The sequence below is a fragment of the Lithobates pipiens genome, unplaced genomic scaffold (assembly GCF_037356315.1).
Source record: "Lithobates pipiens isolate NorthernLeopardFrog02 unplaced genomic scaffold, aLitPip1_a1.2 Scaffold_3, whole genome shotgun sequence".
In the NCBI taxonomy this organism is placed as follows: domain Eukaryota; kingdom Metazoa; phylum Chordata; class Amphibia; order Anura; family Ranidae; genus Lithobates; species Lithobates pipiens.
Genome location: NW_027507790.1, coordinates 66,141,761 through 66,163,150, shown reverse-complemented (window position 1 = coordinate 66,163,150; position 21,390 = coordinate 66,141,761). Strand labels below are relative to the sequence as shown.

At 43.3% G+C, this 21,390-nt stretch overlaps 1 protein-coding gene across 2 annotated transcripts in view; it reads right to left on the bottom strand.

Annotated features, from left to right (window-relative positions):
- RIMBP2 (RIMS binding protein 2) overlaps positions 1-18,941 on the bottom strand; it is a 777,506-nt gene extending 758,565 nt beyond the window's left edge. For both annotated transcript variants that reach the window (XM_077461782.1, XM_077461787.1), the window contains exon 1: positions 18,790-18,941. In XM_077461782.1, the coding sequence (XP_077317908.1) occupies positions 18,790-18,816 (27 nt within the window). In that variant the 5' untranslated portion in view covers positions 18,817-18,941. The remainder of the gene's footprint in view (positions 1-18,789) is intronic.
- Positions 18,942-21,390: the final 2,449 nt, after the last annotated feature.

Sequence of the window (21,390 nt, the reverse complement as noted above, 5' to 3'; positions counted from 1 at the left end):
AGTTTAACACATTGAGTGCAATAAAAGAAACATTCCCCAGTAAACTACTGTTAAAATTCATATCCCAGCACTTGCAGTTTATATCTTTCAATACTGCTGGCTCCTGCTTTCTCAGTGCTGCTTCCCCGAACCTCTGGTGTTCAAAAGGAAATAGTTAACAGGGGATAGGACAGTCTGTTAGCTTGTATAGGGGAGAGGGGGAGGAGGAGGAGGGGGGAGGAACAGAGAAGTGCCTTGACACCAGGGCCAGACTGGGACAAAAAATAGGCCTGGGTATTTTAAACTGAGCAGGGGCTGTTGGTGGCAAGATATTCACGGAGTAGGTTCACTGCACTGTAAAGGGGCGCTGTCATATAACAGGGACTGCACTGTAATGACAGTGCCCCTTGACAGTGCAGTCCCCTTTATATCACAGCTCACCACATCACAATGCCCCTTCCAGTCAGATGGTGTCGGCAAGGCAGAGGATGGTGTCGGTAGGGCAGAGGATGGTGTCGGTAGGGCAGAGGATGGTGTCGGCAGGGCAGTGGATGGTGTCGGCAGGGCAGTGGATGGTGTCGGCAGGGCAGAGGATGGTGTCGGGAGGGCAGAGGATGGTGTCGGCAGGGCAGAGGATGATGTCGGCAGGGCAGAGGATGGTGTCGGCAGGGCAGTGGATGGTGTCGGGAGGGCAGAGGATGGTGTCGGCAGGGCAGAGGATGGTGTCGGCAGGGCAGAGGATGGTGTCGGCAGGGCAGAGGATGGTGTCGGCAGGGCAGAGGATGGTGTCGGCAGGGCAGAGGATGATGTCGGCAGGGCAGAGGATGATGTCGGCAGGGCAGAGGATGGTGTCGGCAGGGCAGTGGATGATGTCGGCAGGGCAGAGGATGGTGTCGGCAGGGCAGAGGATGGTGTCGGCAGGGCAGTGGATGGTGTCGGGAGGGCAGAGGATGGCGTCGGTAGGGCAGAGGATGGCGTCAGTAGGGCAGAGGATGGTGTCAGCAGGGCAGTGGATGGTGTCGGCAGGGCAGTGGATGGTGTCGGGGGGGCAGAGGATGGTGTCGGTAGGGCAGAGGATGGTGTAGGTAGGGCGGAGGGTGGTGTGGGTAGGGCAGTGGATTGTATCAGTAGTTTTTTTTTTACCATTTAATTTATTTATTTGCATATTTTTAACAGCCCTTTTGGGGTGCTTTTGTGAAATATCAGGGATCTAAACAGACCTCACTTCTGAGACAGAGAAAGATATTGAGGATATAAATTCTTGAATTCTGTTCTCTGCAACCTCAGCTGCACTGAAGATGAATAAGCAGGGAGCTCTGCATAGTCACCCTGTTTATTCACAAACTTGTGCATTATAACTTCTTTCCACACCACATTCTGCCTACATTTACCCATAAAATCATCTACCCGATTTGTCCACATCAGCCTCTAGGCACTTTGTCCACTTTAAATGATGTTATCTCTGTCTACGCAATCTTCTGTCCACTTTGTCCACTCTAGCTCCTGTCCTGTCTGCTCCACCTCCATACCACGTTACAAATCTGCTCATGTTACCCATACATCTTCTGTCAACTCTACCTACCAGTATGAAGAGTAGAGGTAGAGCTGCAGCTGAAACTTCCTCTGCAGACAGCTTGACAGCTGTCAGGTTCCAGATTTGATGGATTGGATTGGGCGTGCCTTTCATTCATACACCTGATTGCATCATCATCCAGGGACCGCACCACTTGAGCCGTGGCTTCCAGTTTAGCAATTGGGCCGCTCATGGCTCCCCTGGAGCACAGGCAGGGCTCGGGAGGTGAGTGGTGGTCGCTGCTTAGCTCCCAATGTGCAGTCCTGTCATGAACAGGCCACCGGCTGGGTGGCCCCAGCCCACCAGGAAAATGTCTGGTGTGCCCTATGGCCAGCCTGCTTGCCACTCTATGCTAGAGGGCTGTGTGTTTCTATTGATAGGGAGGGAGACACAACTGTAGTCCCTGCATGTAAGGGTGTAAGGGTGCATGTAAGGGTGGCTTCATAGAATCCTGCAAAATAAAAAGAAGTCTCACTGAAACAGGAAGCCTCGGGCAGCAGTCCTGGCACCAGCTTAAAAGGGAACATAGGCAAGGATTAAAAGATGAAGGAGCTGCATACTCCGTGAGTGGCTAAATCAACATCTGAATGCGTGCCTTCACCCCAAAGGGGAAGTTCTGCTTCAAGTCCTCCTCCCCTACTCTTCTTTAGCAAATGGCACATTTTTATTTGGGGGGGAGGAGTGGGTAACTGGTTTTGACAGGTACCCACTCACACTTCACTCAGATCCAGTTACCGGCGACCGAAGACTAGTGGGAAAAAAAGGCTTGAATGAGCACAGCGCTGGATCCTGGGATAGGTGAGTGTTTGTTTATTAAAAGTCCCCAGTTACAGTTTTTGTAGCGGCCAACTTTAAAATTTTCAGAAATAGGACTAGAGCTCCTCTTTAAGGAGCGTTTAATATCACTTTATGGGTTTCTGTTGCCTCTTCAGATATACTTGGCCTATCATTTTAAGATTTTAACTAATAATAAGTGTTGAGTAAATTATAATTGGTGTAGCAAGTATCAAAAGTTTAAATCCAAAAATAAATTTGTTTTTAAAGCATATAGAAAGTAGAATTTTTATTCTGTCGTATGTGAATTTTCGTGACTTTAGTAAACTCATCAGATTCGATCTGAGATTAGCATGCAAAAAAAAAGAAAAAAGAAAAACAGGCGATCATTCGTCAGATAATCTCATTGTGTGTACTGGGCATAAGACTTGTGCTTCTGCTGTGAGGATTGATGAGTTGCTATAGCTGTCAGAGTGCTGGCTGCCAGGACCTGCGAGCAGAAAGACTGCTGTGAACTCAGGGTAAGTTGCTGTGTTGTGCTCATTACAGGCTGTGCTGCTGCATTGTGCCTGACAGAGACTACCCCCTTAAAATTACTGTGAGGTGCTACTGCTAAGGACTCCAGGGTGGGTGAAGGCTGTAAATTTCATCTACCACTGTGCGTGCAGCATGATCCCTCGCCAGGTTTCATGAAAACCGGCGTGCCACGTGCAGCGTGACCCCTCGCCAGGCTTCAAGAAGACACATCAGGACTATAGGGAGTGATGAGAGGTTCTCATACCTCCCAACATTTTGAGATGAGAATGAGGGACACCTACTAACAAACATATGTAGGCATATGCCACACCCCCTTAAAGGAAAATTAACCAAAAAAAGGTTAATTAAATCCACAAGGACTTTTTTTTACCACTAATATTCCTTTATATTGGCTCTTAAAATGTACAAATGCAGCAGTTTAGAAATTGGATGAAAGGTTTAGCACTGGGAAACGCTTTTTGAAAGATAAAAAGTACATTTTATATACATGTCAGGATCAGACCAAAATGAGGGACAAATGAGAAGGAATGAGGGACATTGCTCAAAATCAGGCACAGTCCTTCGAAATCAGAGACAGTTGGCAGCTATGGGTTCTTAGGCCACTTGTTTAATACTGACCCTGCTGTTGTTATTGTTGTTTAACCCCTTTGTGCTGGTGGTGCGCATAGATGTGTCCTTTTGGCAGGTGGGCCTTAATGCTGAGAGGCTGCATACTTGTGTACCAGAATGTAAACAGAGCTGGGCCAAGAGTGTGTGCCCTGCGCACTCCCGGCACAGTTACGGACGGCTAACGGAAAGCTCCTGATCTCTAATCACAGAAGTCACATGATCAGAAATCCAGCCCCTGGCATCAGAAACCTCTTAAAGGGCCAGGAGGCATCGGCATTAAGGGGTTAAAGTTGCTGCCTGTAGATGGTCAGCCTGACAATATTTTACTTTGTTCCATCAGATTATAAACATCCTTGTGTGAGAAAGTGAGCGCCCCGATGGGACATCCAGAGCCCCAGACAATTGGCACCTTTCAGGGGGGAGGGTGGTGCAGATATCCAGGTATCTGCACCCACTTCCGGGACAAGCTAGCCGCAGATGCCCCACCTCCCCCGTGGTGTTCTGGGAAACACATAGTTCCCAGGACACAGCGGGGACCAGTGGCGACGTGCAGTGCGACTCGCACATGCGCAGTAGGGAACCGGGCAGTAAAGCTGCAATGCTTCGCTTCCCGATTCCCTGACAGAGGATGGCGGCGGGGGCAGCGGAGAGACGAGCAATTTCTCGTCATCTGCCGCTGACATCACTGGACCCTGGGACAGGTAAGTGTCAATTTATTAAAAGTCAGCAGCTGCAATATTTGTAGCTGCTGGCTTTTAATATTTTTTTTAAAGGTGCAGCTCCTCTTTAAGGTCACATATGTGTCAGGGACTTCTTTCAGATTTGTGGGCACTGAGGAAACAACGGCTCCTTTGGGTGTGGTGAGGCCTACACTTAGATCTGGTTCAATAAGCTTTAAAACCTGCTTCAAGCTAAAATGATCTCAAATGCAAAATGCTACTGAGCCTGAAAGTTGAAACATAGCATACTTTTTTTATGTCTGCTTACTAGGTGCAAGAATGCTTTATTAGCATTTGTTTTTAGTAATAGACTGACAATTGGTGTATGACCAGTTAAAGAGGAAGTAAACCCTGATGGGTTTACTTCCTCTTTGATTCCCTGCAAAGGTAAAGCATAATGGGCTACTATGCATCGCATAATAGTCCATTATCTGTCACTTACCTGACACAGGAGCCAGTGAAGACACCGATGTCCCCTGTAGTCCGGAGCATCCATCTTCTCGGTGGGTATCGCTGCTCCGAGGCTGTCATTCAGCGAAGCCGCGATGACATCACTCCCGCGCATGTGCACGGGAGCCGCCACTCATGTCATATCGCCGTTGACAGCGGCGCGCTCAGTGCGCCTGCGCGCTGCTGTCTACGGCGCATGCGCTGTAGACAGCGGGGCCTGTCTTTCTGCAAATATCTCCTAAACCGTGTAGGTTTAGGAGATATTTCTTGGACCTACAGGTAAGCCTTAATCTAGGCTTACCTGTAGGTCAAAGTTGGTTGTAAGGGTTTACAACCACTTTAAAGAGGAAGTAAACCCTGATGAGTTTACTTCCTCTTTCATTCCCTGCAAAGGTAAAGCATACTGGACTACTATGCATCGCATAGTAGTCCATTATGTGTCACTTACCTGACACAGGAGCCAGCGATGTCACCGCTGTCCCCTGTAGTCCGGTGCATCCATCTTCTCGGTGGGTCTCGCTGCTCAGCCGCTGTCATTCAGCGAAGCCGCGATGACGTCACTCCCGCGCATGCGCACGGGAGCCGCCACATGCGGCATATCGCCGTTGACGGGTGCCGCGCTCAGTGCGCCTGCGCGCCGCTGTCTACGGTGCATACGCTGTAGACAACTGTGCCTCTCTTTCGGCAAATATCTCCTAAACCGTGTAGGTTTAGGAGATATTTCTTGGACCTACAGGTAAGCTTTAATCTAGGCTTACCTGTAGGTCAAAGTGTGTTGTAAGGGTTTACAACCACTTTAAAGGCTTGTTTATTCTTCAAATAACGATATAAATGGTGCACGGTGTGACGTAAGGAACATAAAAATGTCAGGTATGGTTTTTAGCACATTGACATTCATTTCAATAGGCTGGCTTAATGCAATGTGTGTTAAAACACCAAAAGGGGCCCCTAAGGCTTAAGAAATAAAATTAATATTTTATAGTAAATCTACAAATAATCAAAAACGGTTACATTTTCTAACCAGTATAGAAAAGGAGATAGCATTGAGTTTGACTTTGCTGTACAGCCTATTGAAGGAGACTTGAAAACTACCAGCAATCTTCTCCAATACTGCGGCCAGGAAGTCACCTGTGACTTGGAAGACATTGCTCCCCGCTATGCAACCTTTCTTTATTCCGATTCTGAAATGTATTTATTAATTTGTGTTACTGAAAACTGTAATACTAGAGCCTAAAAACATATGAGCTGCTATTCATTATTATTATTATACACAATGTTTTTTTATTCATTGACAGAGCTTGCAGATGCCTGTCAGAAATGATGAGGAGTGATTGAGAGACAAAACATTTTCAAAGCAATTTTGAATTTTTGGGGCATTTTGTGATTTCTCATGACATTGACGCTATTAAATCAATGTTTTGTGTTATCATAGGCCAGTGATGGCGAACCTTGACACCCCAGATGTTTTGGAACTACATTTCCCATGATGCTCACCTACACTGCAGAGTGCATAATGGGAAACGTAGTTTCAAAACATCTGGGATGCCAAAGTTCGCCATCACTATCATAGGCTAGAATGCTTCATGAATGCAGCACCTTGGTGTGGGAAAGCCCTACAGAAAATGTTCTGATGTTCTAGCAGCTTACCAGTGCTGGAGATGTGGGAATCGCCTGCAATTTATAAGGATATTTTGATGAGGAATATCATATAATTTGATGAGGCGGGTCATTTTTACAAATGGTATAGTAAAGAAACCTTACTTTATAGCGACTGTATACAACCGTTATCTATCTAGGAAGAAGACTTAGGCCCCTTTCACACTTGTGCGACCTGAAAGTTGCAAGTCGCACAACTGTAAAAGGGGCCTTAGTCCAACTTGCCACATTGCTGCTATAAAAGGAACACTAATCACTGACCTTAAGACTACTTTCACACTGGGGTGGGGCGTTAGCGGTAATTTTAGCAGTGCTTTACCGCTGTTATAGTGGCGCTTTTTAAATAAGAAAAACATTTTTTTTTTAACGCGCCCCTGTCCCCGTGAGCTCGCGCAGCAAACAAAACATATACGGAAGCCTGTAAACGGTGTTAAAATCACACATGTGAGGTATCACCGCGATCATCGGCGTGAGAGCAATAATTCTAGCACTAGACCTCCTCTGTAACTCTAACCTGGTAACCGTAAAAAAAATTAAAACATCGCCTGTGAAGATTTTTAGGTACCGTAGTTTGCCGCCATTCCATGAGTGCATGCAATTATAAAGCATGACACGTTTGGTATTATTTACTTGGCGTAACATCATCTTTCACATTATACAAGAAAATTGGGCTAACTTTACTTTTTCGTTTTTTTTTTTAATTCATGAAAGTGTCCCTTTTCTCAAAAAGTTGCATTTAAAACACCGCTGCACAAATACCGTGTGACATAAAATATTGCAACAATCGCCATTTTATTCTCTAGATTCTCTGATAGATTTTATATATATATATATATATATATATATATATACACACACACACACACACACATATATATATAATACGTTTGGGGGCTCTAAGTAATTTTCTAGCAAAACAATACAGATTTTAACTTGTAAACGCCAAATGTCAGAAATAGGCTTAGTAGTGAAAGGGTTAATGCTACATGAATCATCAGCTCTTACTCAAGATACCTGTGGCTAGAAATGCTAGGGGGTATTATTCAAATTGATTTCTCACCAAAAAGCATGAGGACATGGATGGCTGGGTGAGTTTGCTGTGAATATTAAAAATATAGGAAATTGTGTTTTGTTTGTGGTACTCAGATACAGTTTTAGGATTACAGTGCCTTGAAAAAGTATTCATAGTCCTTGAAATTTTGTGACATTTTGTCATGTTACAACCAAAAATGTAAATGTATTTTATTGGGATTTTGTGTGAAAGACCAACACAATGTGGCACATAATTGTGAAATGGAAGGAAAATGATAAATGGTTTTCAAAATTTTTACAAATAAATAACTAAAAAGTGTGACATGCATTTATATTCAGTCCCCTTTACTCTGATACCCCTAGTCAAAATCAAGTGGAACCAATTGCCGTCAGAAGGCATGTAATTAGTAAATAGTGTCCATTGGTGTGTAGTATAAATACAGCTGTTCTTTGAAGCCCTCAGGGGTTTATTAGAGAACTGTAGTGTACAAACAATAGTAAAGCAGGGTTAGGTTATAAAAAAAAATATTCCAAGCTTTAAAAATCACACAGAGCACTGTTCAATCCATCATCTGAAAATGGAAAGAGTATGGAACAACTGCAAACCTACCAAGACATGGCCGTCCACCTAAACTGACAGGCCGGTCGTGGAGAGCAATAATCAGAGAAGCAGCCAAGAGGCCCATGGTAACTCTGGAGGAGCTGCAGAGGTCCACAGCTCAGGTGGGAGAATAACAAGATAACTATTAGTCGTACACTCCACAAATCTGGAAACATGGCGAGAAGAAAGCCATTGTTAAAAGGAAAGCCATAAGAAGTCCTGTTTGCAGTTTGTGAGAAGCCATGTGGGGGACACAGCAAACATGTGGAAGAAGGTGCTCTGGTCAAATGATGAGACCAAAATTTAACTTTTTGGCCTAAAAGCAAAAAACACTATGTGTGGCGAAAAGCTAAAACGGCAAATCACCCTGAACACAGCATCATGTTGTGGGGATGATTTTTTTCAGCAGGGACAGGGAAGCTGATCAGTTGATGGATGGAGCCAAATAAAGGGCAATCTTAGAAGAAAATTTACTAGTCTGCAAATGACTTGAGACAGGGGAAGAGGTTCACCTTCCAGCAGGACAACGACCCTAAACATAGAGCCAGAGCTACAATGGAATGGTTTAGATCAAAGCATAGTTATGTGTTAGAATGGCCCAGTCAAAGTTCAGACCCAATTCTAATTGAGAATCTGTGGTAAGACATCAAAATTGCTGTTCACAGATGCTCTCCATCCAATCTAAGGCTGGATTCACACCTATGCATTTTTAGTGCTTTTTGCATTTTGAAGATTTGCACTACAATCCATTTAACATGGTTTCCTATAGAACACGTTCTGTAGTGCAAATCTGCAAAAAGCAAAAAGCACTAAAAATGCTCATGAGAAAATTTATCATTTTCCTTCTTCTTCACAATTGTGTGCCACTGTGTTGGTCTAGCACACAAAATCCCAATAAAATAAAATTTACGTTTTTGGTTGCAACATGAAAAAATACTTACCTAAGCCCGATCGCAATCCAGCGATGTGCACGAGACCCGAGGCTTCTGGGTATCTCCCTACGGATTAGCTGAGATACAGCACCAGGAACCATTGGCTCCCACTGCTGTCAATCACAGCCAGTGAGGCAGGAGCAGGAGGGGACGTGGCTGAGCCATGCTCTCTGTCTTATAGATGCAGAGAGCCAGCTCGGCAGTGACCATGCAGGAGTGCCCCCATAACAAGCGGCTTGCTATGAGGGCACTCAGAAAGGGGGAGGGACCCAGAGCCCCGGTGGAGGACCTGAGAAGAGGAGGATCGGGGCTGCCCCTGTGAAAAATCACTACAAAGAGCAGGTACGTATGACTTTTTTTTTTTTTCTTTTTTTTTTTTAGAAAAATGTTTCTCTTACAATCACTTTAATCCTGACTCCTGCGCTCCTGTAATTTACACTCTTTTTACCTATAGCAGCATAGGTTCAGGTTTAATGTAACCTGAATAATAATGTGTATTGCGCATTTTTAAGCCCCACTCACCATTACCACAATGTGCCCACACCCACAATTCCCTTAATTTTTTCACAGTTTAATAAATGGTGGGGTGGTTTTGCGAGTGTGGCTACAAATTAGTGTGTGGATTTGGAGGCATGGTCAGTAGGGTTTCCCCAGATCTCATTTTGAAAAAGTAATAATCCTAGACTAGTCCCTGCTAGACTACAATAGCCAAAACAATTTTCTAGATAGATTTACTATCTCTATTTATCCTGGTTACCATTGTCACAAAGATTGAATCCACATTGTGATCCACATTCCATAAAAGGTGAGTGGAAATCTTCCATGGGGGACACCTGTTCTATAAGAGGGAAGCTCTACTAAAGACACTTACTTCCTGTTGTGTGTTTTGGACAGGGAATAAAAGGGACACAGCAAAAAAATAAAATAACATAAAGCACCTAATCTTTCTCTCTCTGTCCAAAACAAATGTTTATTAGGGTCATATGGTTTATTATATAATGATCATAAGGTCTATGTAACCATTCTGAGACACAAACTGGATTTACTAGAAGTGTTTATATCCTAATGATTTATGTTTCTTATAAGAGACTTCATAATAGGCCAGGTTCAAAAATAGCGTAGGTTAAAAATCATGAGAATTGAGGTTGGTTTGTACTATCTGTATATGGCAAGTGGGTAAGAGTAAAAAAAATGGAGTGATAGAACATCAGAAAATAATAGTGTAAGAAAAGTGGGAGAGGTAAAGAAGTATGTGTAGAGTAAATGTGGCAGGGGTGAGCACTATCTAGGTGTAGTGGCTTTGTCTATGAAAACGGGGTTGGCCTGGGTGTGAGCACTTACTCAAAAAAGGTGCTAAAATGTCTAGAGTAAGTATCCCGAGTGTACTTCAATAAATTTTGAGTATCTTTCATGTATTTAATCCCAAGCGTTCCTTCAGGAGTATTAGGTCACGTGTCAAAAACAAGGCCCACAGGTCAAATCTGACCCACCAGGCCATATCATGTGGCCCTCGTCTCCAGGGCTTTTTTTTTGCCAGAACGTGTGCGTCCACTGTGATACTTCTGGCTCTTGCCCTCCGCTCCACACTTACAAACACAGAAGTCTTCTGTGTTCACAAAGACAGCTTTCCTGTCGGCGGCTCCTACATATCTGTGCCTGCCCTGCACTTATGGTGAAGACAAGGGAGATGTTTGTACAGAGTGGGATGGGGCATCAAGTGGTAAGCTGCATTGTGATCCCCATCTATGCCCAGATGCCGACCAATGATCTCCATACAAGTGAAAAAAAGAGGCAGAGCTGCCTACACTGCCAGGAGGTGCTATAGCCAGGGGCACTCCTGAACCCTGCACTTGGTACAGAGCGCACCCTGGAACTTTTCACTATGTACGTAGGAAACCCCTGCACACATATACACACATCCACATTTTAGCCAATATTTAAAACTTGTAAACAATATGTAAATGTTAACGATACCCATAAGGATATTAAAAACTGCCCATGAGGGTAATCTTCTTGGCCTTACAGAAGCAAGGTCTGGGTGTGCAAATAATGGATATAGTAGCATGGCAGATTGGTAGCGGCTTAAAGCAGAGTTCAAAAGACCCTCACAAAATCAGTCGTCATACCCAAAAAATACTCAATACTCTTGCAGACACAAATAAACCTCAGAACAAAGGATCATTTAACTGCTTGCTGACCACTGCACACAGATTTACACTGGCAGAATGGCACAGGCAGGCAAATGGGCATACCTGTACGGCCCCTCGAATTTGCCGCCTATCGGGCACATGCCTGCAGGACCTCAATGTTTGCCAGCGGCCCACGATTGTGGTGAGGAGAGGCAAAACAGGGAGAATATTATGTAAACAAGGCAGATCCACTGCTCCCTGTCATCAGGAGTAGTGATCTCTGTCATGTTGTAGTGAGCCCATTCCCCCTACAGTTAGAACACCTCCCTAGGACACACTTAACCCCTTGATCGCCCCCTAGTGTGTAACCCCTTCCCTGCCAGTGTCGTTTATACAGTAATCTGTGGCTATTTATAGCTCTAATCGCTGTATAAATGACAATGGTCCCAAAATAGTGTCAAAAGTTTCCTTTACCAAAAATATGTAGAAGAATACATATCAGCCTAAACTGGGAAATAAATTAGTTTTTTTATATATTTTTTGTGGATATTCATTATAGCAAAAAGTAAAAAATACTGCTTTTTTTTTCAAATAATGATGGCCTTTTTTTGTTTATAGTGCAAAAAAATTTAAACCGCAGAAGTGATCAAATACCACCAAAAGAAAGCTCTATTTGTGGGGGAAAAAAAAAAGACCTCAATTTTTTTTTGGGTACAATGTCGCACGACCGTGTAATTGTCAACTAAAGCAATGCAGCGCCAAATTGCAAAAAATGCTCTGGTCAGGAAGGGGGTAAAATCTTCCGGGGCTGAAGTGGTAAAGAAAAAAAAATTAACCATATTAAACCAGCAACTGTTAAAACAATAAACACTTTGGTCACCTGCCACAGTCACTCGCTTCCTCCTCAAGCAGGCCACTATGTCTTGAAAGAGTGTTCTAACCCAGAACCACTTCCTATCCGGCCTATAGCAAAATGATTCAGTTATGCTGACTGGACGTCATATGACGTCTTTCAGGATAGCAGCCAGAGCAACCCCCCCTCCCCCCACGAATGACGCCCAGGACCACCAGGGATGCTGATCATGGATGGCCACCAGGTATGCCACCCTGGACGACCAGGAATGCCAGTCAGTGCCCAGAGATGATGCCAATCAGTGCCCAGACATGATGCCTGCCAGTCCCACCAGCGATGCCTATCAGTGCCATCTGCGTCCATCAGTGCCTCCTATCAGTGTCACCCATAAGTACCCATTTGTATAGGCTATCAATTCCCATCAGTGCTGCATATCAGTGCCCCCTTATCAGTGCCCATCATGGCAGCCTCATCAATGCCCATCAGTGAAGGAGAAAAATTACTTATTTACATTTTATAACAGAAACAAAGAAAAACTTTTTCTTTTTTTTTCCATTTAGGTCTTTTTTTAATTTGTTTAGCAAAAAAAAAAAAAAAATGCAGGAGGTGATCAAATACCACCAAAAGAAATCTCTATTTGTGGGAACAAAATTATAATTTTGTTTGGGTTGGGTTTGGGTCATTTAAAAAGTGGCAGCTAAAAAGTTAAAGCTGAAAATTGGCTTGGGCAGGAAAAGTGGAAAGAGTCTGGTATTCAGGTGGTTAAACCACAAGTTTTATCAAGTTTTATCCAGGTACATATGATATGCAGCAGCAAAAGACTGCTTAACCCAGAGGACTGAATGGCTTTAATTCCCAAAGTTAATGCTCTTTTGATACACCAAGTTTACACTAATTCCTAAAATTTCTTCCAGTAATTGACACAACCTCTTCACTTAAAGTCTTTTTATGATTAAGCTTGCAGATAGCATGTACAACATACACCGCTCTTCACATAAAATGTATAGCTATGATTGCATACAGACTGGCAGTGCAATTTGGCTAGTAGGTAGTTTGGTTGTACTGCTGAATTGGTACACTGTTCCTGGCGGTTTCATAAAGAACAGGTGCAAAGAGAAAATAGTGCGACTTTTTTTTTTTCTCACACTGCCCTTCTACCCTCTACCCCCTCTCCCCCACCCTCTGCTCTACTTCCTTTCTCTACTTCTTTGTTTTCTTTTTCTTCTTATATAAAACTATAGCAATACCCTCCTTGGTCAAAAGGTCTACACTGGAGTAGGCTTCACCATGATATCCTCACCCAAGGACTTATCATACGAGATACTACAAGAGTATCAGAATGTCCGTTTATCCTTTTTGTATATTCATTGGATCATCACTTCCAAGGTATGGCATCCTTGTCAGTCCTGACAGCGACCTTCCTCTTTTCATAGCATACTTGTGTCTTTAGTTCTTCGATATTGAATTGTATTCATGTTACGCATGTCAAAAAATACTGGTAGTGTGTATTGTACCTATGGATGCCTCCCCTTTGGACCTGTATCTTTTGACTATTTTGGAATCTGCCTTTCTTGTTCAATAAAATTTGTAAAAAATAAAAAGTGTGTGGCCCATACCTTGGATGGCATTGGTCATTTGGCATAAAGTCCATGTAACTTGGATCCCTGCAGATGGGCCAACTGAAGGGAAAGCAATGAATAAGCAGAACAATTACATTATTGTACTTGGTTCTCACTGACTCTTCCCTGACTCTTCACCAAGGTTGGTCCTCTGCAGATACATATACACCCCATAATACAGTATATGATACACCTGCCTGCAGAGGTAGAAGTCATACACGACCCAACCCCCGCAGCAACAACCAGAATATTTAAAGTAACAGTAAAATCACAAGAACATTAGCAATCACAATAATGTGACAGCATAATAAGCCTATCCAATAGACACCTACTTACAGGTGTGATACTATGAGGGTTGTTTATTAAAACTGGAGAGTGCAAAATCTGGTGCAACTCTGCATAGAAACCAATCGGCTTCCAGGTTTTATTGTCACAGCTTAATTGAACAAGCTGAAGTTAGAAGCTGATTGGCCATCATGCACAGCTGCACCAGATTCTGAGTGCACCAGTTTTAGTAAATCTACCCCATTGCATCCCTGAGATCCAATGATGGGACTGTACAGAGGCTGCCAGTACATGAGGACACAGGGGCCCGCCAGTACATTAGGACACAGGGGCCCGCCAGTACATGAGGACACAGGGGCCCGCCAGTACATGAGGACACAGGGGCCCGCCAGTACATGAGGACACAGGGGCCCGCCAGTACATGAAGACACAGGAGCCCGCCAGTACATGAGGACACAGGGGCCCGCCAGTACATGAAGACACAGGAGCCCACCAGTACATGAAGACACAGGAGCCCACCAGTACATGAGGACACAGGAGCCCACCAGTACATGAGGACACAGGGGCCCACCAGTACATGAGGACACAGGAGCCCACCAGTACATGAGGACACAGGGGCCCGCCAGTACATGAGGACACAGGGGTCCGCCAGTACATGAGGACACAGGGGTCCGCCAGTACATGAGGACACAGGGGTCCGCCAGTACATGAGGACACAGGGGTCCGCCAGTACATGAGGACACAGGAGCTTACCAGTACATGAGGACACAGGAGCCCACCAGTACATGAGGACACAGGAGCCCGCCAGTACATGAGGACACAGGAGCCCACCAGTACATGAGGACACAGGAGCCCACCAGTACATGAGGACACAGGAGCCCGCCAGTACATGAGGACACAGGAGCCCGCCAGTACATGAGGACACAGGAGCCCACCAGTACATGAGGACACAGGGGCCCGCCAGTACATGAGGACACAGGAGCTTACCAGTACATGAGGACATAGGGGCCTGCCAGTACATGAGGCCCTGTACAGCTCCAGGGGACTCATCCAAAGGAATGTGCTCAAAAAACAATTGGTCATCCTAATACACAGGTGCATACTCAGAAAAATAAAACTTTTTTATGAACTACCGTGGGAACATCCAGTCCTGAGTCCACAAAGATGGATAGGGCCATGCCTGCAGAACTCCCTCTAGACTTCTGCTTACCTCATGCTGTGAAAAATATTATCCAATCAATGTCTCCCTGCACATAGGAATAGCACTTTCAAATCAGATAAGAGGTAATACCCGAGGACACTGGTACAATTTCTTATCTCGGGAGGGCAGAGCAATAGTGATATGGGACAAATTTTCTAATACATCAACAACCTCGTCAAGAGCTGTTGATCAGCCTAACGCCACAGATTGAAAAAATGTTTGGTGAAAACTAATTAGTTTATATTTATAGTCTTGCAAGGGTAAATCAAGATCCCTTTCTGACCTTGCAATGCAGGGTGACACTATTGTATCCATTCTCTCAACTGAATGCTTTAATTTTTTCTCTGTAACAAATTAACTGTCATCTTCTCTGATTTCCATTTGAAATAAAGATCAACTACACACACATGAATATATTGTAGTTGTACTGGAACAATTCACTTTTCTTTAGGAGGGGGTGGGGGGCAGAAATAATATGAGCACATCAAAAACCTTTGAAGTTGATACATGAGAGCCACAAAGACTGCACAGATTGCAGTATACATTTAAAAATAGCTCTAGTATTGTCAGCTTCACTAGGGCATCTAGTCCAATGCATTACTCATAACAAGAGCAGCTGGTAACCTATAATGAAAAATAAAACTGATGTAGAATAATAGAACCAACGCTACAATTAAAAAAAATAGTCACAAGAACTTAATAATTCAACTTTTTAACCAATGTGGTAAGGGTATTCAGAAATATTTATACAAACTGAGATTAGTTACAGGGATATTACTTGCTCAATGTAAGTGTCAATACAGACACAAACACATGTGTACTTTACATACTGTATATACCAGTGATGGCGAACCTTGGCACCCCAGATGTTTTGGAACTACATTTCCCATGATGCTCTTCTACACTGCAGAGAGCATGAGAACATCTGGGGTGCCAAGGTTCGCCATCACTGGTATATACCTTTAGGCTTGGTTCATTCTTCGTGTGATGCGGCTCACAGCAGGGCTCCAGCGCTTCCCTGTTCTGTTTCAGGGACAAATAAAGCTCAAATTTTTGCCTTAATGCAGACCCTAAAACAGAGGCAAAGATGCAAAGGACCCCTGGGCAATCTGCTCCGTGCCCGACAGATGCGTGAACCCGCTCCCGTCATGCGAATTGGATGCAGAGAAACTCACATCCAATTCATACTATTCTGAACCCAACCTTACACTTTAAAATTTCTACCATATACAAATCATGCTCCCTTACATTGGGGGTCAGTGGAAGAAGCTCCCCCCCCCCGCAATCATTGAAGACCAGAAGAAGAATGCTTCTTTCCACTGGGGCTTAGTTAGAGAAGGTCCAACACAGATGGTCAATGGAGAAGGTGCCCTCTTACATTAGTGGTCTATGAGCGAGCTCCTCCCTTTACAATGGTGGCCAGTAGAAGGACCCAATTGCCCTGGTAGTTAGGGGAAGAATTCCCCTTAAATTGGTGGTCAGTGAAAAGAATGCCCCTTAAATTGGTAATCAATGAAAAGAATGGCCCTTAAATTGGTAATCAATGAAAAGAATGGCCCTTGCATTGGGGGTCAGTAGAAAGAATGGGTCAATATGATTGTTTATTTTTAAGAATTCATCCCTTAGAGTTAGCTAAAATAAAAGCCGCGCTACAGCAAAGAAATGCTGGACAGCTCACATCACTCCTAGATAATTTTCCATTTAAACAGCTGCCGATGCACACATGAAACAAAAGAACAACAAAATTGCATTTGTGTTACATTGTGAACATTACCATAGTAAGGGCATGAGACAATGTGGTCTTTGTGGTAGGGCAAATATAAATATAAAGCATGGAAAGTCTCAGAAATAAGAAGTCAATGGGTGATTCAACTGAACTACCTGATTTGGGTGTAAAGAACTTAAAAGCAAAAATAAAACTCATTAAACAGATATGATTAAACCTGATGCATACTTCCAAACTTGTACAAATACATAAATGAATACTCTACTTGACTTTACAAGTGCTTATATACAAACTATATGTTGCAATAGAAACATCCGAAACAGAACTGCAAACATTTTACTACAATTATAGACAATTTATGATTCTACAGGTGTAAGGGAACTACAATTACTATGGTAGATTTGCTATTGGACTGTGTCCATGGACAGTAGAGGATTGTCTCCTGATCTGTCCAAAAATGGCTGGATTGGGAACAATGAAATGCTGTTGGCAGCATCTGGCACAGCCAGCCAAAGCTAATTAGGGGGGTAAGAGGGGGCTGAACAGATTGTCAACATTTTTTTTCTTTTATTTATGCCTCTCCAATTACCAGGTAAGTACCATAGGTAACTGTAATACCCTTTCCAGCCACATTCTGTGCTGACCTGGGACCTGGTTGCCAATATAAATTGTCCAAGGGTGATTGGATTATGCCTACATGTTTAATTAACCTCTAATGTCTGTTACCTTTTAGTTTACTGGAACATGTAATACTGCATTATTAGGAAACCACACCTTGCCATAGCTAGTACACCAGATAAGCCTATAGCCATAGGATATACTGAGGTTTTAGCTTTGACTTTCTAACTTGCCAAGAGTAGCTAAACAAGGAGTCTGACTGGCTGCTATTGACAACTGCACTTTCTTCTGCCCCAGATTTCCTCAATCATCACCATTGCTATTTATTATATCAACGCCAAAACTATTATAACTTGCAGAAAAAAAAAATGTAATGGTGAAAAAAAAAAATATTAAAGGTTTTATTATTTACAATGCATATTGTGATAATCCAACACCAGAACAACACAAACTATAGTAGGGTTAAAATGTATATCACAATTTCAAATACAATGCCACTATGACAACACTAACAGCCTTTAGCTTCTCTAATACTTACAATTTTAATTTAGCGATGTACAGTAGATAAGTGATATAGTTCACAATCTAAAAATCGTCCTTTGAAGAAGCAGGCACCAACTTTCTTATACTTCAACAATCCCAATACAGGAAACTTTACAATATCATTGCTTCTGAGACCCATCCTTAGTCCGGTCGATAGAGATGTAGCATAGTAATAGATGCAGGTTGAAATCAGAGACTGCAATATGCTATTATCCCTCCTGAGGGGGAGGAGCTGCGTATTAGAAAAGATTCAGCTATGCCCTTTCATCAGCTAATACAGATTATCTCTATCCAGGTATAGAAAGTCATTTCCTGGCCTTGGAAAAAAAAACATTTAGCCTTCCTTTCTCCTAATATCTGATCATTGAAATTATTTTACTTATATTTAATTTTAGGCTCCTAATGTAGTACTCAGTAAGGTGAAAAATCAAGAAATACAATCTTGTTTATAAATGAAAAGAAGGTTGCAAGGCCACTGAAGTCCCAGGAGCCAAATAGTAATCAGGTCTCATAGCACTGATTGTTCTAAATTGATCGAAGGTGATAGCTGATGGTTATAAAATGAATGCAACGTGTTCATTTCATTGTTGTTCTGTCAAATAATGCCAGCTGTATTACTAGTTCATTATAATAACAGCTATACAAAGCATAATACAATCAACCTCACATTGCACAGCATTGAAGACTGTCTGTCGAATGTAGTAACCCATAGCCAAGTCTGATACGTGTTATTTCACAGCCCACATTGCTTTGTCTATATGCCTATGAATGTGCGTAATTATTTTTGCACAACATATGTTGTGCCGTTCACAAACCCTGGTCTAAGGATATCTTAAAATTTTAAGTAGAATAAAAAACAAAGTAAATAAAGCATATATACAGTATACATTGTTCTAAACAAATCTTGAAACGACAATTTAAAAACGCAAACATCTTACTCTCCAAGGACCTACCACATCTTCTGTCTTTTTACTGCTCATTGCTGGGGCAGAGAGACCTTCTTTGCTTGCAGACCAGTTGTGTAAATTGGAGTAAAACAAGAAGCAGCTCTTTCTATGTATCTAGACGTGTTGCAGACCACACGATACAACAAGTGTGTTTGAAATGTTTTGCAGTTTCAAAAGGTAAGCATGTGACTTGTGCTTTGGAACCTGTGGTCCAATCACTGTGAAATGACATAGGTTTGAGCAACTCCACAGGTGCGAAGTTGACCCACTGCCACTGTAGGAGGCAACATGCCAATGCTAAGTTTAGCATGGCTTGTAAATATAGGAGTGAGAGATGATACTGATCCAGTGTAAACTCCCAATCACATCATAGGAAAGGTTCTCAATTGCTAACTCATTATTACAGCACTTAATAAACTTTAATAGATGACATTAGCATATTTGTGAAAACTTTTTGTAGTTTGTTAAAGTGATTCTAAAAGCAAAAATGTTTTTGGCTAAAAATAAAAAGATGTTATAGTTACCTGCTTTGTGCAGTAGTATTGTACAGAGCAGTACCTTACCCCTTAATCTGGAGCTCCCCAGTGGGCGCTCTAAGCTCCTCCCTTCCTTTGAGTGCCCTTGCAAGCTCATTTACGAGCTTGGCTGTGTGTTACCATAGATACACACAGTGCAGCTCAGCTATGTCCTTGATCTCTCCTCACAGGAGGCTGTTTTAACTAAATTTGACAACTCGTGTTGTTAACAGGTGTGTAGTTGCCATCATCCCTTTAATTATAAGAAAGTAGTAGTCCTCTAAATTGGGATTTTCAAGGCAATTTGAAGAAAATTTTAATTTTAAATAATTTCTATAGAAAGATTTATTTATACAAATACCAATTTAAAGGTTATATAAAAAATATTCAACATCCAGTTGTGCTTATAAGTTTACATAACCTGACAGAATTTATGATTTCTTGGGCATTTTTCAGAGAATATGAATGATAACACAACATTTTTTTTTTCACTCCTGGTTAATGTTTGGCTGAAGCCATTTATTATCAATCAACTGTGTTTACTCTTTTTAAATCATAATGGCAAGAGAAACTACTCAAATTACCCTGATCAAAAGTTTACATACCCTGGTGATTTTGGCCTGATAAAATGAACACAAGATGACACAAAGGGGTTTGAATGGGTATTAAAAGGTAACCATCCTCACCTGTGATCTGTTTGCTTGTAATTAGTGTGTGTATTAACCACTTAAGGACCGCCGCATGGCAATGTACGTGGGCGCAATGGCACCGACAGGCACAAGCACATACATGTACGTGCTCGCCTTCCAGCAGGTGGGGGGTCCGATCGGACCCCCTCCCGCTGGATGCGGCGGTCCGTTTCGCTGCAGGAGCGATCCGGGATGAGGGGATGGCCATTGGTTTCTGGCCATCCCCTCTCGATCGCTCCTGGCGAATGAGAAGCTTCCCCCGCTGTGTATAGTAAACACAGGCAGGGAGGAAGTGATGTCATTCTCCTCGGGGCGGTCTTTTTGACCGGACTGCGAGGAGAACAGAGAAAGTAAGGCCGCGTACACACGCGGGGACTGTTCGCCCAACTTTGTCCGCTGAACAGTGTTTCGGCGGACAGTCCGCCCGTGTGTGGGCTTTCAGCAGACAGTTTCAGCGAACAGTCTGCTGAACAAAGTTTTTCGGAAATTCCGAAAAACTGTCCGCTGAAACTTGGTTTCAGCGAACAGTCCCCTCGTGTGTAGGCTTGTTCGTCAAACTAAGTTACGCGCATGCTCAGAAAGGATTTACACGCCGAAAGTTGTAATGCAGTGTATAGGACGTCGTATTTTCCGTCCCGTCGTACGTGCCGTTCACGTCATCGCGCACGGTTTCAGCAAACTGTTCGTTCGTCGTGTGTGGGCAAGTCCGTCCATGCTAATTTTGAGTGGACTGTTCGCTGAAACTGTTTGACGGACAAAGTTGAGCGAACAGTCCCCGCGTGTGTACGCGGCCTAAGTGTGCACCAACACTACACTGACATGTAGGTACACATAGGCACACAAATCCCCCCCCCCCCCGATCGCCCCCCCTCCCAGACACAGTGTCACTGACTGCAGTGATCATTTATTTACTGATCACTGCATTTAGTGTCAGTTGTGACACTAAAAACTGTAAGGGCAGTTAGTGTTAGGTCCAGAGTAGCCCCTACCCCCCCAATAAAGGTTTAACCCCCTGATTGCCCCTAAAGTTAACCCTTTCACCCCCTTTTGCCAGTGTCACTAAGCGATCGTTTTTCTGATCGCTGCATTAGTGTCACTGGTGCCGCTAAGTAGCTAGTTATTTTTTTAGGTTCACCGCCAGGTTTTTATAGCGCTAGGTACCCCGATATACTACCCAATAACGGTTTTAACCCCCTGATTGCACCCTAGTTAACCCTTTCACCAGTGATCACCGTATAACTGTTAGGGGTGACGCTGGTTAGTTCGTTTTTTTATAGTTTCAGGGCATCCGCCGTCTATTACCTAATAAAGGTTTAACCCCTTGATCGCCCGGCAGGTGATATAAGTTAGGTTTTAGGGTTTGCGTCACCCCAGGCAACATCAGATTAGTGGCAGTACCGCTA